At 45.0% G+C, this 17,114-nt stretch overlaps 1 protein-coding gene across 13 annotated transcripts in view; it reads left to right on the top strand.

Annotated features, from left to right (window-relative positions):
• LOC306833650 (uncharacterized protein) overlaps positions 1 to 17,114 on the top strand; it is a 152,653-nt gene that overhangs the window by 81,064 nt on the left and 54,475 nt on the right. For 6 of the 13 annotated variants that reach the window (XR_013780392.1, XR_013780394.1, XR_013780395.1 and 3 more), the window contains exons 5-6: positions 11,198 to 11,285; positions 13,848 to 13,969. Coding sequence is in view for 7 of the 13 variants with exons in the window: in XM_079359055.1 (XP_079215181.1) it covers positions 11,198 to 11,285; positions 13,848 to 13,957 (198 nt within the window). In the remaining 6 variants the exon portion in view is untranslated. Of the gene's footprint in view, positions 1 to 11,197; positions 11,286 to 12,675; positions 13,274 to 13,847; positions 13,970 to 17,114 lie in introns of those variants that run through there. The other 7 variants (XR_013780393.1, XM_079359054.1, XM_079359057.1 and 4 more) reach the window with 2 other exon arrangements.

The following is a 17,114-nucleotide window of genomic DNA, read 5'->3' as shown; positions in this document are numbered from 1 at the left end:
TCGGCTGTACTGACATGTCTTACCTCTAGAGGGCACAGCAGAGAGCTCAGACCGACTGTGTAGCTCAGGTAAGGACCTGCATCCACGGACAGAAGTTTCAGATAGCTCAGTGTGTCTAATATAGGTTTTAATTAAAGGTAGAATAACCACGAGAAAAGATCAGCAGCTCTTCACCTGGGACCTGTCTCCTCGAAAAGACGCGTCAGACTCGTATCTCCTCTGAGATTGACAAAGGTCTGAGGAGGTTTTAAAGTCCTGCCTCGTTTTGATTCTTTATCCAACAGATTAGCACTGTAAGTGTAGCAACAGGAAAAACCAAACAGCTGATGTCAATTTCATTTTCACCACCGGAAACGCTGAACTACATTTTTGTATCTAAGAGCACGGCCGTCTGTGGACACGGGTGGATGTCAGAGCATCAGCACAATCCCGACTCTGTGACCTCCTCAGACAGACGTGAAAGACTTCATCAACTTCGTAAACCGAACGTATCTGCAGCCAGCTGGTGGGACAGGCACGTTTGTCGCCTTGCAGGAGCAGTGAAACATCGGACCAATCAGTGCAGACTTGGACATGCGGTCCTGGAGTGAAATCAGGAACACAAGGCCAGTGCTTTCATCTGATTGGACGACCAAAGTGAAGACCATTTAGCCAAGCGGGTCTATTTTTGTCGTCCATCTGAGCCTGGTGACATTCAACAAGGACTGCAGGTGCTTCCTTTTATAAAAACAAGGTGTCGTGTGTGGATAAATGAGAGTCGCCTGGAGCGTGATAAACCAGGATTCAAAGGGCTGTAGTCATTCAAAAACAACTACAAACCCCCCCCCCCCCCCCTCCCCTCCCCTCTGTGACTCCAAATGCATCCTGTGATAGCAGCGCTGGAGGCACAACATGTCAGAACAAGCTTCATCTCACTGACAAAGTCTGAGCAACACATGCATAACAGCAAACTGTCATTACCTGGACTTCATGTGAAGGGGATAGAAAGTTTTGATGTGTTATATTTATTATTTATTCGTCCAGACGCTTCGATAGCTTCGCTGAATTCGTCACCATGTTTAATTTATGAATGAAGCGGCTGCTCTCGGTCCCTCTAATCGTCCCGCTCACGCTGCCCTGTCAGCCTGTAATACGGACAGAGAATGTGCTGCTGAAGTTTTGCAGACTCAGGACTTTAACGTTTGACAGTCCGCTCGGGCAGTTTTAATAGGAACCATACAATGTGAAACAGTCTCTGGGGTGAAGTTAGATGTGGATTTGATGTGATCTGAAAAGCTCTTAGCAGCACTTGAACTCTTACCTGAGATGGACCATCCAGAGAGAGAGAGCGAGAGAGAGAGAGAGAGAGAGAGAGAGATTGGCGTCCTGATCACTCCACCGCAGAACTCCGCTTTTTCTCCTTGAGCCGTAACAAGGAGCTTTTAAGGATGAGACACTGATTAGTGAGAGGTTGAGAGGGCAGAGAGAGAAAAGTGTGCAGAGACGAAGATGGACGGGAGGAGAGAGAGAGGAGGATGGAGGCGGAGAGAGAGAGAGAGAGAGAGAGAGAAAAAAGGAGCTAAGTCTGAGCAGAGACCCGGAGAGAGGAGAACCTGAGGATGAAGGCTTTAAAGATGAGCAGCGTGGGCGGAGGTGGAGATCTGAGGCGGCGTATCAAAGGAGGGCTGAAGTGCAGGAATGATTAAGAAAAGGGAGGATGAATTGAGAGCAGCAGTTAACGGCGCGAGAGGGGGAGTGGAATAAGAAGAGGCAGCTGCGCGGCTTGTTTGTGTCTCAGGAAGTGCGAGGAGCTTCATTACACCTTCCAATGTATTAGCAGGTTATATAAGCTCTGATACATCCCGAGATCGGCGACTGTTAAATACACATTTTTAACCCTCACAGATTTACCTGGGAGAAACTCTGAGCAACGGCTCGTATTATTGCCTCTGCAGTTTCTGTTTTTATGTTCATACTGTGTGTCAGTGAAGTACCTGGAGCTCAAATAACCTGCATCACAGGAAACACTTTTTAATTGAAAGACTTTTTGTTATTACAGCCTTATGAGGATGGGTTGTCTCAGGACACATGCATGTTCACATACAGGACACATACATGTTCTGTTCTGTCCGTCCCTCGGTCTCCACAGGATGTGCTGCAGCACGTCTCGGAGGCGTCCCGGTTGATCTCCCCGCTGCTCCCCGAAAATTGATTCCAGAGTCTAATATTGACAAAGCCTGAGTCCAGCACGCGTCAAAGCTGAAGAGAGACAGAGGGATGGATTGATCCATCCCCGTGTATCCATCCCCCCCCACACACACACACACACACACACACACACACACACACACACACACACACACACACACACACACACACACACACACACACACACACACACACACACACACACACACACACACACACACACACACACACCATTCCAACGTTATCAACCTTGTTTGCTGTTTTCTTCTAGCACTGTTGTGTTGCATGATCTCTTACTTGTCCTGTGATCTCAGGAATCAAAGTGCTCTGGGCTTCAGACGCAGTTTGAGTCGGGGCCGGCTTGTGTCTGTAATCCAGTGATAAGGAGAACACTCATCGGTGTGGAAGACGCAGTCAACTTTTGAGAGGAAACCAGGTTTTAAAATCTCTGGATTTACGGTAAAACTCATAAAAGCTAAAAAAAAAAAAATGTCGACACTTCAAATTGTTGTTTTCACTTTTCAAATTGTGCCGCTGACAGTGTGACGATGTCCAAATCTGCACACACTGAGGTCTTCTTTTCATTCGCCACCCTCCGTCATCCACGGTGATAATATGTCTATATACCGTGTCGACTTTGAGGCGGCACATCGTGGCTGTTTGCCTGTCAGAGCGTCCTTCCATGTCGACAAATTGATGATGAGTCTGATGCTAATTCTCATTTAAACTAACCTTACATCCATCGCCAAGGCAACTAATCCAATACAACATGCAAGGGATACCTTGACCCGCCGTCCCCCCTCTGCTCGTCTGCCCACCTAGCTGTGTCCCGCTGTCACTCATAAACCAATCACAGGCAACGACATCTCCCTCCTCTGGTCTTGTGTCACCTCTGACCCCGCCCCTGAACTCAGGTCTCCTCCAATAAGGCTTGATGTCACAGCGAAGCGCTCACCCATGGCTGCAGACAGAGCCGCCAATCATCTGGGATAATCAGAAATGGGCTGACCCTTAGCTGACCCGGCCTCGCAGTGAGCCGACAGGATGAGAGGCAGCGGAGTGAAACTTACAGCGTATTTTCATCCTGTCTCTGCGTCACCCTCCAACACGCACACACACACACACACACACACACACACACACACACACACACACACACACACACACACACACACACACACACACACACACACACACACACACACACACACACACACACACACACACACATTGACTTACTGTATAGAGGTGTCGATGAACTACAAGAACGACTTCAGAAATTTTTACTTTGACTTTAAATAAAGTAAAACAAGCTTTAATAACACATCACGCTGAATGATGTCATGTGATCGGTCGCCATAGCAATGATCTGATTTTTTTTTGTTTTTTTTAATCACACCCACTCGTGGATACATTTCCTCCACTGTGTTAACCTTTAACACGGGAAGGTTTGCATCATTCACTCGTGTCCTCACTTGTCATTGACGTAGAGAGAGGAATTCGCCGCCACGCTGGGTGGCCATAAACGTAGAAACGGTTTATTAACGGGCGAGTATTGGACATGATTTTTTTATTATTATTTTTTTTACATAAGACAGGATATACAAAGTGGTGTTGTAGTCAAGATCACACTAACCCAGACCAAGGATGAGTACATTTATTTCACGTCCCGTCCGCTGCAGTCGATTATTTCTCAGCGAACAGTGCAGCTGCAGAAGAGGACTCGCAGCGTCTCTAAAGAGGCTTTATTGATACATCACTGGTTTCATAGCAACCACAGCGAACACATCATCAAAGGCCAGTGGAGGATTGACTCTACACGAACAGACGAAACACACGAGAGCTGGAGAAGAAAGCTTCTTTCTGAGGACTTTGTGTAAATAAGACGGCTGCACAAAGATTTACTGAGTGATCTTTACAGCAGCACTTCTGAGGTTTACATTAAAGAAATCCTGAATCACTGAACCGCTGAGGCGTCAAAGCTGCCTCTCCGTTTTTACCTGAGAGAAAGATTCGAGCGTGAACCTTTTATTATCAGCGTTATTAACCACGGTCAGAAAAGCTCTTTGCCGCATCGACCGCTCCACATAGATCTCTCGTTACGCATTGGAAATACATCATGTTCATCAGACGATCGCCGCGTCCGCTGTGGCAGCAGCATTTACAACCATTTCATATTTATAAATAACACAATTAGGCGGATAACCTTGAGCGGGCTCTTGGCGTTGTTTTTTTTTATGATAGCCATCAGAGGTAATTACGCATTGATTGAGTCTCTTGACAAATAGACGGGTCGAACGAGACCTATCTTTTTGTCTCCCTCCCCGCAGCAGGTGATAAGTGAAAAGTCCTGATGTTCCTGGTTTCTGGTCTCAGACGACCCGGGCGAAGACAAAGAGGAGGAGGTGTTGAAGAGGGCGCCCAGAAAAGATATTTCATTATCACTTCACGTCGTTACTTACAGATACACAGTGACAAGACGGCGGTTGCAGATAAATCAGATCCGGAGGTGAGGACAGAAGCTAATAGGGGTTTGATGGTTAACTAACAGCGTGGATTTATTAACGACCTGCCTGCTCACATCATCAGCTCATAAACTTCAGAGGAACATTCAAAGTAGAGGAAGACGCTCTAATGCAGGTCAGAGCCAGTTCTCTCAGGCCGTACAGTGTCCGTCTAAAGGAGAATCAGACAGCACCGTTATCTGGTCGGGTGTAATTCTGGTTTTTTATAGAATCTGAATGCAGTCGTTGACAAAGGATGAGAATAGGCAAAGTATGGATGTGTTAACTGAACCTTTAAAATGCTGCAATAAAACCAAAGACAAACGCACTGTGAGTCTTAACCACATACCACAGAAGCCTGAGTGACCTCAGCCTTCTGTTCCTGCAGGGGGCGCTGAAGTCTCATCGGCAGCAGCCGTCATGCTGGAAATGCTGTCTCAGCCTAACTTTCAGTCAACGTAACCTTTTTTAATACCTTCTTTTCTCTGTTTGTAATTTTGTATTTTAACTTTGTGCCTGCATCTTGATCTTTATCTTTGGTCTGATTTTTAGTACAGCTGCACCGTCGTTCATTTACTGCTCTGTGTGTCTTTGAATTGACCCCAAGGGACAAATAAAGTTGTTTGTTTTTTTGAAGATATGTTTTTGCCTTTATTAGAGATAGAGACAGGAGATAGTCGGAAATCAGGGAGAGGGGATGGACATGCAGGAAAGAGGCATCAGGCTGGAGTCGAGCCCGGGCCGCCCGCCTGAGGACTATTAGCCTCCATACGTGAGGAAACGTGCGCTGCCACTGCGCTACCGGTGCCTCCAAATAAAGTTTTTTGAATTGAATTGTAGCGACAAGCTCTTTACCAACCTTGACACCACCCCTACCTGCATAGATTTAGGTAGCCTACCGCGAAACCGCTTTTTGCACGGCCTATTTAAAAAAAACACGGCCTTGAAATTATTGCACGGCTTGACCTAGGCCGTGCAAATATCTACATTTAATAGACGTGCTTACTACACGGGTGCGCTAAATATCTGATTAGGCTACATTCTAATTCTGGCAAAGAATATGTTTGCCGAATACCGGTACTGAAAAGCTTAAACCTGATCCCGTTTACGTTTCTACAGCCACCTGTGCCCTATATGGTAGACGGCGTGTCAGCCGGATGATGATAGCCGCTATGTAAATAGCGTCATATGATAGCAGCTAACCGCTAACAGCTAACCGCTAACTAATGAATTCAACAAAGGAGAAAAACGCAACATAAACAAAACCAACGCTGGAAAGACATCCAGCAGTTCATCTTCTCTGTCACTGACATGTGACTCTTTATTACAAGAACTCAATCCAGCTTTGTTTCAGAGAAGGCTGTGAGCGGCGAGGAGAAATACACACGTAAACAATCAGCTGTGTGTTACAGTCAATGGTTTAAACACGGCAGAGTTTTGTTTACCGACGTAACACGGGAAGTGACGATTTTTTCAACCAATCAACGGACTGCAGGGTTTAGCTCCACCTTTTCGGGTCAGCGCCACATTCGAAAATGCTGACAGATGATTGACTTATCAAGGTCTAGGGATCTATTATTACTGGATGACACATGTAATATTATGAATTGATGTGTTTGTTTGTTTTTTAAAGAAAGTGCAGAGAGAAGCAGTGGGCCAACAAAGGGGTTAGACAACATGAACCAAGTGAGTTGCAGTCAAATGACAAAGGGGTGTGTCAGGCCAGGGGCTGTACAGTAAATCAACATTATCAAGCTTGGGAAAACTTAAATGTGTAACAATGCATCTTATTGAACAGAATGCACCATTTAGAGACTTATTCAAAACCAGTGTGTTAGGGAGCACATAACCTCCGCTCCGGCGTGCCGCGCCGCCGTGAGTGACACTGAAAAAAATTTGCACCCCCTGTATTTTTTTTTGCACCCCCTGTTTTCCCATTTCTGCCTAAATCCCTGCCTACCTGCCAATCACGGCATGTTTAAACAGGTCTGATTAGTTATTGTCATCACTGGCGCACATTGTAGGGGGGTGAATTTTTTTAGATCGGCTCCTTTTTGATTTTTGAAAACAATAGGTGTTATCCATAGTTCAGCATGTAGCTGACATGATTGACAGGTGGACGCGTTGTAATGGTTTGTCAGGAAGCTTAAATCCCGCCTCAGCTCCAGCTCTCAGCCTGTCGTTAGCTTGACTGAAAATGAGACTTCAGCGCCCCCTGCAGGAACAGATGGCTGTCGTCACTTGGGCTTCAGCCATTAGTATTTAAAGTCTGTGGTTGGGCCTAATTGCAATCACAATGTATTGTGGGATGTGTAGTTTATTCGCTCCTGGACTCATACGTTTATTTACACAGTTTTGCCCCCAATCAGATGTTTAATAGTCACGAGTGTTTGGCTAGCCGGATGTCCTGGTTCTGGGATTAAGAATATTGAAATGAGGATTTTGTGAAGGCGCCAAGAAAGTGGACAATCACTGTTGAACTGTTGAGTGATGATAAGTGCTTTATAAATATTACTACAACTAGTATAAAGATGATTGAGTCTGCAGAGTGCTCAAAGCCTAACAGCCTTCAGAATGCTTTATGGCTGAATGTGGGAATAAAAATGCATCAGTTATTTCTGCTATTGTTCAAAGAGGCTTTTGGTCTATTGCTTTCAGCCACCTGCTGAGGAATCAATACAGAAGCTCTTCGATCAATACTGGAGTTTTAATAAAAGGTTGGACTTGTTATGACCTCTGCAGCATCATTACAGCAGCAGATGAAAAGCTTTTGTTGTCAAAGTTTTTGGAAAAAAAAAAAAAAACCTTCAAATGAGAGATTTTTTTTATTATTATATTTTTTTAAACAACAACAAAGAGTCAAAACATGACAACTATAAAAGTCACTGCTTTAAGGGAAGACATCCAGTCCATATCCATCCATGACAATTACACATTAAAGTCGGACGACACAAAGCAACATCTGATCCAAAATTAAATGACATTTCAGCCCAAAGGTCGAGGACATTTCCGGAAAGCGCCGTCCTTATCTGATCTCAGAGCAGTGACTGTAACGCAGACTGTCAGTGCCGGGTTGGAGGCTGCGACACTGTTTGCCTACATGTCATCGTTTATTCACAGCAACACACAAACAAACACATGCACACACTCACACATGCATGCATGCATGCCCATTGAACATGCATGCACTTAACATATCTGCACATGTGCCATATTAATGTAAACACATGCACGAAGCATACGAATAAACAGTCTGTACTATCTGCAGGACGTTTGAGCTCGTGCTCAAATTACCCTGTTGTCACTCATCTTTACATCTCTTCCCTTGAGGTTGAACGAGAGAGAGAGGGAGAGAGAGGGAGAGAGAGAGAGAGAGAGAGAGAGAGAGAGAGAATAAGGAGGGAAGAAGAAAAGCGCCTGAGACTGCAAATCCGTTACAAAGGCGAGTCATTGATTCTTGGATGGGGAATTAATGAAGCCTCGGCCGGATATGACAGTACAGTGTCAGACGGAGAAGAGTTATGCAGGTCGTTGGGCTCTGGCAGCCATTAGCTTACACACAGTGTGTGTGTGTGAGGATGACAAAAGAAGAAGCAGGACAAGTTAAAAAGAGATTCATAAAAAGAGAGGGGGGGAAAAAGCCAATTCTGCAGAGAAATGCAGGCGAATCTTTAGGCATCGGCGTCGCTCCTAATGGCGGTTTTCACTCAGAGTCCGCTCTTATCTCAAACAAATGCTCCGTAGTGTCGTTTTATTTCTGATGAGTCATGGTCGCCATAAATCATGTGTCTGTTTTGTGCTTGATTTTCCCCGATTAGAGAGTGTGTTCAAGGCTACATCAAATGTCTTTTTATCTTGATGATTAAAAAAAAAAAAAAAGATGAAATGTTACCGCTGCTGCTGCACCGACAACATGCCCTCTATTTGTGTTCTGTAATATCTCTGCATTTTATATTTCTCTGTGGGGAGGTTAGAAAGCTTTGAAAAGGTTGAAAAGGTTTCAAATGTCTGTAAAAACCTGAAAGCGTGAAACTACATATTGTCAGCTTTTCCCAATATTGTGCAGCCTTAGAATGTGGAGGAGGGGATATGCACTGTTAGATCAAAACTGGTTGACACTATAAATGTCATTAATAGAACCTATTGGCCATGAGGGCTGTGTGTAAAATACCAATATGGCAATATATGATCATGTGCTCCTTGCCAATACGTGTATGGATGCAGATGTTACTGAATGGATTTAGCTGCAAAGCTGTGATGACAGTTTGACCAGTGGTGCAGTTCACAATAACAACATGACCATAGCTCTGGGATGAAAATATTTTAATGCATTTCTTGGATCTCGGAGGAGATGAAGTGAAGCGTTTTGAAGTTGGAGCCTCTGCTGTTATTCTCAACAATAAAGAACGACATGGTCATTATCCAAAATCAAAGTTTATCATGCTACGCATCGTATTTGCTCCGATCAGCATTCATCGTCCCTTTTTCATGTTTGGCATGTAAAAACCTCAGAGCCCTGACACACACACAAGCAGACGGCAAAGCACGGCGCCCAAACCTGTGTCGAGAGCTGGAGATAAATGAAACATCTGAACATTCTGCTCACGTCGACCAACATCGGTGCAATATGTCGAATTGGCCAGAAAAAAAAAGACCAAAGGGTAGAGACGGAGCTGAGCACAACGCAAAAACTACAATCGCACACCTTCTGTTCTACTTGGACCGACGGCCGACGAGCTCCTTGAGTATCAGCGCTGCTTGACTTTACCCGAATAACACCATCATGATGCAGATGAGAGACTTTGTCCTTTGTAGATGTCAACCACAACACGACGATGCACATCTACACTCGCATCCAAATAGAACAAAGATGGCACTTCCTCTTTAAAGTGATGACATAGGGAGGGTAGAAAATCCTGCCCGAGGTAACAAATCTACGCACAAGAAGAGTCGTTTTACTTTACAGGGTTCCAGTCTCCCTCTGCTGGTCATAAGTAAGATTGCAGGTTTAAGACACTTTCCACACAACCTCAAGGCTCCTTCTACTCATTTCTTCTCTACGGTTTCTTTGACTGGGCGTTTTTTAATCCTCTGCAAGCGTGTGAACTTTCGTGTGATCTTGCCTGCTGTGTGTCTGCACGTCTGAATCCGGTTTTATCTCTGCGTGTCATACTCGGTTACTGGCCAGAGATAAATAATAGCAAAAAGCCTGGCAGCATTGGCGGCGCACACATTAACCGATTGATCTGAAGTGACAAGTGTTGAGGGCAGATTCATCGCAAACACGCTCGTGTGACACGTCCAAGAAGACTTAAAAGAGAACAAAGCGCCCGGATGACTTTGATTGTGTTCTGATATTAATGCCAATATTTCATTAATGGCCTCTTTTTTAAAAAAAAAAAATTACAACATGAAAGCTTTGATTAAATTGCTGCAGTCGTTTCAGAGCCTCTCGCATCTGTGGGAAGGCTTCAGACACGAGCTGTCATTTGGACAAGTTCTTTTGAAAGTTTAACACTCGGCTGCAGTTCACTGAAAAGAAGTGTCACTTACATACAAGTGTTTGTCAACGGCATCCAGACAAACAGCTCCGTCTCAAAGAAGGAGAAACAAATTCAACATTACAAGTTCTTTTCTTTTTAACAAACACAAGCTCGTCTTGAAGTTGACCCTACTGTTTCAGCTATTTGAGCTTTTTACTCAGAAGTTTGAACCAAAACATTTTTAAAAGTGTCAGACTGATGATCATCATGAATAACCTTTTTCTTTAAAGTAAACAAAAACAGATAAATAACTGCCAAGATGCCAAACTCTTAAAGAATTAAAGGTCACATATTCTCCTCCTTTTCTACCTGTCTAAATAAGTCTCAGAGCTCCTCCAAACGTGTGTGAAGTGTGTTGTTGTAAATCCACTCTGATCCTGTATTTGATCATGTCTATAAACCCCTCTATTTCAGCCCTGCTCAGAACAGGCTGTTTCTGTGTCTGTAGCTTTAAATATGTAAATGAGCTGTGTCTGACCACGCCCCCTCTCTGGAACAGCTCGGGTGTACTCGCTGCTTTCTGGCTCCATGTCCTATTGTTTACGGTGAGAAGGCAGACTCAGAGGGCAGAACAAACACCTAGCTGTGGGAGTGTCACCCACCTGGGGGAGGGGCTACTGCCCTTTGTGATGTCATGAAGGGAAAATCTCCAAACGGCCTGTTTGAGCACACATTTTCTGAAAAGTGGAGCAGGCAGAAGACGGAGAGGATGGACTTTTCTCATCATTGGGGGGTTTGTAGACAGACTGGAGACACATGTTAGAGGAACATGGTGAAGTGGATTTATCATGAGCTTAATATCAGTTTGATTGGATGAAAAATATCAGAAATTTGGGTCATGATTGTTCATGAAGGTTTTGGCGTTGTGTCCGGAGGCTCGACCAGTCGAGACCCACTTGTCTAGACGGTTACAATGAAATGTCAGAAATGGAGTGAAGATCTTTCCTTGTCTTTATCCTGCAGGTCTGCCTTTTGGAGGAAATGATGAACTCTCCATCTTCTCTCGTACATGAAGGCTGCGGCGATCCAACCAGTCAATCATCATTTTCAGGTAATCTCTCCTCCACTTTATCTCTGGATGAGTATCTGCTGTGATTTAAACTGCAGGACCAATTTAAAGGAAGTTTGCTAACAGTCTAATCTCAGTCGAGATGAAAAATGTCAATATTCATTCGTGTCAAGGAAATATATGACACCTGAGATTCTCTCCGGAGAGTGGCGAGGGCGGGTCGACACGCACGCCAGCATTTTCAGCAAACACACACACACACACACACACACACAGACAGTAACAGCTTTTCGAACCGCGATGACCGCTCTTTAAGAAAAGGTGGCAGCGCTGATTATCTGAAGGTATTCTCGTCTGACCTGGATTTAAGGGTTATTAGAGTGAAGTCTTCGCCTCCAATCCCCTCCCCCCTCCCTCCCTCGCTCGCTCGCTCCCCTCTCTCCTTCATCGAGAGCCATTAATGCAGAAGCATGGCTGCAGCCGCATCTAAATGTTTCATTATGGCAAGAGTGGAGATACCAATTTCTTTGCCCATCTCTCCTCACTCCTTCCAACGCTCCCCCTCTCCAACCCCACCCTCCACTCCTCCACCCTGCGTCGAGGGGCGGATAGCAAAGCGTGACAAATTGAAATAAATGAGAGAGGAGGAAAGGTGGCGTGGGGACAATGCTGGCGTGCGGCTCCTCCGCTGGTTTCGTAGAGGGGAGAGAGGAGGGAAAGGACGTGCAAGGATTCAAGTGAGAAAGGAAGGGGGGGAAGGGGGGGGTGCGATGTGGTGAGAAAGACAGATTATTTATCCAACTATTATTATCATTCCACCACCAGCTGTCCTCTCTCAGCCACCGTCTCACCCTCCGCTCCCTCTCTCCGCTCTGAGTAATGAGTGGCAGTAATTGGTGGATCTTATTGACCTTTCCAGCTCTTCATTTCTGTGTGTGTGTGTGTGTGTGTGTGTGTGTGTGTGTGTGTCTGCGCCACAGGTCTCCCGCTCAGGTTATGTACATTACAATATTCCCTCTCATTCGCGAGGCTCACAAAGCGCTCTTAACAATGTTTTGGTACGTAAAGTGACAAATTGGGCCGACCCTGTCAGAGCGAAGGATGTGCAATAATGGCGCCTCGTCAGAGAGGGCCACTAGTGTCAAAACAATTCCTCTCTGGTCAGCTTTACCTCCTGCTCATTAAGAAAACTTTGCCTGATATTATATATATATTTTCATGGTAACTCCTTGTGTGAAGGGTAATTCGTCTATTTTTTTTTTTTAACGTGTGATTCTTATTGAAAATAATTGCCCTGCGTGTCTGTGAACATCTCGCCAAAGTCAGGTGAAGAAAAGCAGGTCCATTCATCTCATTATTTGAACTTAAAGAAGCTGTTAAAAAAAAAAAAAAAAAAAAAAAAAATCAGACAATTTCTTTAGTGTTCCTGCAGAAAGTCAACCTCTGTCGGAGGCGCTCTCTGCACTGATGCGGTTGCCTGTTGTGAGCGAATCTCCGGCTTTCAGCAGCGTGCACATCTGAGGTGTTTTGGAGGAAAAAGTTTGCATTCGTCTCTTGAAGCGAGAGGAATCCACAGGCCAGTGTTTCAGCCTTGGGAAACATGGAGCCAACATCAAACTGACTGTGCAAAGCAAAAAGTTCGACTTTGATATTTAAATCATGGGAGTGCTATGGGGAAAGTGTCTGCATCAGATTTGTTTCCATCGTTGTAGTCGGGAGCAGACGGTATTACACAAAACTTCCCGATCATCAAAGTGTTATTGGATGTGAAGCTGCGTTGATTGTTCTGGATGTTGTAAGAAAATTATGTAAAGGATGAGACGTACGGAGGTGAGGAAGACAACGCTGACGTCTCTTTTTGACGATCAGAAAAACTCAAACGTCGGAGCACGATGTTGTTCGGGTTCTTTGGCCTCCAGAGGTTCAGTATTTATCGTCTGTGAAGTCTCCTTTCAATCAGGAAGCTGTGAGATGAACACGCTCGCTCAGATTCGTGACATTTGGATGATTAAACCTGGAGCATTACAGCAGCAATGACTCCTGAGCTTCACCCGAGGAGGGCGAACACGGCAGCTCTGGGAATGTTGTCTATTAAAGGATGTTTTTGTTCATGTTGAGATGTGAGAGGCAGATTCACCCTGGACTGGTTTCCAGTCATTTACAGGACTGAAAAAGTCTGAGTCACCATTAACCTATGAGCGTGTCATCGGACTGTGGGAGGAAGCCAGAGTAACCAGAGAGAAGACACAACTCCACCAGGAGAACATGCAAACTCTCTCACCGGGGAAATGAATCAGAACGCTTCTTGCTGTAAATATTAAAGGAAGAAGCCTGAGTGATGTCACCTGTGTGTCCCGGCAGGGGGCGCTGGAGTCCCTGCAGGGGGCGCTGGAGTCCCTGCAGGGGGCGCTGGAGTCCCAGCGGTAGCGGTCTCCGTGCTGGAAATGCTGTCTCAGCCTAACTTTGAGTCAAGCTAACGACAGGCTGCGTTATACTTCGTCCACCTGTCACCTTATTGTGTATAACTCTTATCCTTCCTGTACAGTTTGAGTTATAGAGCTGATCGGCACTATTTGTTTTATTATTTAGTTTTGTACCAGACAGCCAGCCTCAAGTGGACACTCGAGGGACTGCAGGACTTTGCACTTTTCAACACTGGAGGTCGCTGCTTGGAGGCAACATCACTCCAACAGCTGCACCACCCTGCAGCCTGACAAGACACAGAAGTAGTCATCAATTCTCAGACATGTAAATATCAAATGAAATCCATCAGAGTTTTTAAACAACAGACTTTATCTGCAGCAGGATCTTGTTAAAGTAAACATCTTCAGGTATGAACACCGTACACGTGAAGTCTCTCAATGTTACACCTTTTCTGTAAACTGAATAATCACAAGTACTGTCTCCAACAAACACGGATACAGCGAGGTGCGATCTGACGGTGTTATTGTGTTATTGACTTAATCTGCGTTCAAACAATCCCAGCTTGGATGAACAGGTTAATGTGTTCACTGTGTGACGGCTGACACACGGATGAAACAGGAGGCTATTTTAAGACCCATCAAGAAGGTGATATCGTGTCTCTGTGCAAAAAATCTTCAACACATTTTCACAACACATATACCTTCACAGGACATTTGAGTTCCCAGCGGTGACAGCTGGAGCACTGGGAGGACTGGTGTGTGTGTGTGTGTGTGTGTGTGTGTGTGTGTGTGTGTGTGTGTGTGTGTGTGTGTGTGTGTGTGTGTGTGTGTGTGTGTGTGTGTGTGTGTGTGTGTGTGTGTGTGTGTGTGTGTGTGTGTGTGTGTGTGTGTGTGTGTGTGTGTGTGTGTGTGTGTGTGTGTGTGTGTGTGTGTGATGCCTTCTCCTGCAGAAAAAGAAGGTGAAGGAATCCGCGTTTGTCAGATTGTAAGCCCTCTAGTATATAGGTATGAATGAACTTTATTACAGAGACTCATTTGGCTTTGGTGGAGTTTACTCGTCGCGCTCTCCTTCACGCCTCCATATTTACCCACTGCCCTCTCTTCCTCTCTGCACCGTCCCATCTGTCTCTCCCTGTTGCCCTCATTACTTCACACCAGGCTCCACTCTTCTTATTCTTTCTTCACAACTTTCTCTTGCAGACTCGACGCATCTTTCTCCCCCCCCCACGCGCCTCGAGCTGTTCCCACCTCGGTGCCTAACATTTCCATCATGCAGCCACACCTCAGTCTCACCCATTCATCTCCACCGGAGTTTTTCCTTTCAAACCCCCGTCCACTTCTCGCCGCTTCCTTCTTTTGTGTTACGCCCTGAGTTTCTGTGCAGCTATACTTCTCCTCACCCACCCAAATATCTCCCATTCCTCTCCTCTGCTTATTCATCGTCCTCCCGTTTTCTTTTCAGAATCCGCTTCATCCGCCTCAACACTTTTTCTCTTTGTACGACAGAAAGGGAAGCGAGGCCAGCGAGCCACACTCGCCTCTTCGAATGGGAGTTAAAGTCCACTTTAAAACACTTCCTTTCAGCGTGCAGTGAAAGCTCAGGGCCGTCACAGCAATGCACCCAATCCACATAATCGTCACTTCTTTTTTTTTTTTTTTTACAGAGGTAACAGTGGAGCAAACATAAGTGTGGGATTTAAGACCTTGAGATGTATAAAAGCCTGAAAACACTGTGTAGAAACTCTTGAGCAGAATTCAACAAATCACCTGAAACTTCTTTTAGCTTTCACGGCCGCTTGTAAATGGACTCTACATCTGATCTACAGGCCACGAGATGAACAGGAAACAAACAAGTGAAGAAATTAGAGCTTGTGTCCTAAAAAGGAAAGAAAATCTAAAACCTGACACTGAAGACACAACCTAAACCAACGTTACAAAACAAAACAGGAAACACTTAAAACTGAACAAAGAAACACCAAATGAGGAACCTTAAAACACAAGACAGGAAACGAAGTTACAGAAAACATCGAAGGACACAAGGAAACACTAAAGACTGAAGGAAACACTTTAGGAATGATTAAAACACACGAGGGAAAGAATCAACACCAGGAAACATGAACACACAGAAACAAGATAAACAGAACTGAACATGATTCTCTCTTCACTTTGTTCTGTCCACGTTAGAGGGATGAAATCAGGAGGATTCACCTCCGTCCTGTGTACCTGCCATCACTCTGCATGTTGTTTGTGATTGTTTGAAACCACACGTAGCGTGGATGTGAGCGACAGCCCGTCTGGGATCGTGTCCCGCTGTGAGCTGCATGTGTGAACAACAGGAGGCGGGGCTTTCATGAGAAGTCCTCCTGAAATGATCTCCGTATTTTAGGAGTGTGTGTGTGTGTGTGTGTGTGTGTGTGTGTGTGTGTGTGACGGAGATAACAAGAATAACTGAAAGTAAACAGTTGTAATTAACCCCGCTCGTGAGAAAAAAGGACTCTGACCTTTAATGTTACCAAACTCTTTGTGGAGATTTTACTTAGTTTTTACTCTCTGAATGTCTCCAGTGCACTCAGTCCTTTTGGGTTTTTGTTTTGTTTTTTTGCTGCAGCAAAAACTTTCAATGTTCAATTCAATCGAAACAAATATTTTACTCACGGACACTTGAAACTGCAGAACATCTTTTAGTGTAGACCGTCGACGCTGCAGAGCTGGGAGCGGCCGAGTGGAGAGAGAGAGCCACAGACAGCTGGCCTGATGTTGTTCATCAATTCAAAAGAGTCCTTTTTAAAAAAGACTAACTGTATTCAACAGCGCTCAAGGTTTTTTAAAACAACCTCGAAGGTTTGCTCTGAAAGTTGGACAAGTTGTATAAAAAAAAAAAAAGGCAGAAAAAATTAATGGAAGAATTTTTTGACTTTGCTGTGCTCAAGGAGAACCGCGACGTCTGAGAGCTGCTCCTTTAATAAGTCTAAACTTCAAGAGTGAGCCGTCTGCACTGTGTACAGCGGCCTACAAGCAGACCCCCCCCCCCAAGAGAAACAAAACTGTGCTCCTCCAGGATGAACACGAGGAGGAGTGCTGTGAGTCAGGCGAGGGCCCAGCAGCCTCCCTGATTCCTGACTCTGTCCACTGTCCTGTCTCTCTTTGGAGGGATGGATAGATGGGAGAGGTTCAAGTGGAAAGGAAAGGAAAAAGAGTAGGAAATGTCGACGCAGGGGAAAACACAGTTGAACCTGACATAATTTAGTTTCCATTCAGCTTGTTTGTACGAGCTGAATTATATGAATCCCGAGGGAAATATGTAAATGTTGTGCAGACGTGAAGCGTATACATTCATGAGAAGTTATCGAGAACACTTTGTAAAGAAAATAATCACACTTAAAAACCTGCCGCAGAAGAAACGCCCTCTTTAGCCTGACTTAAAGCTTTACACACCATTCTGGATGCT

This window comes from Symphodus melops, assembly GCF_947650265.1.
Source record: "Symphodus melops genome assembly, chromosome: 13".
Taxonomy (NCBI): domain Eukaryota; kingdom Metazoa; phylum Chordata; class Actinopteri; order Labriformes; family Labridae; genus Symphodus; species Symphodus melops.
Note: the sequence above shows the minus strand (reverse complement) of the source record. Positions and strands in the feature narration are given on the sequence as shown.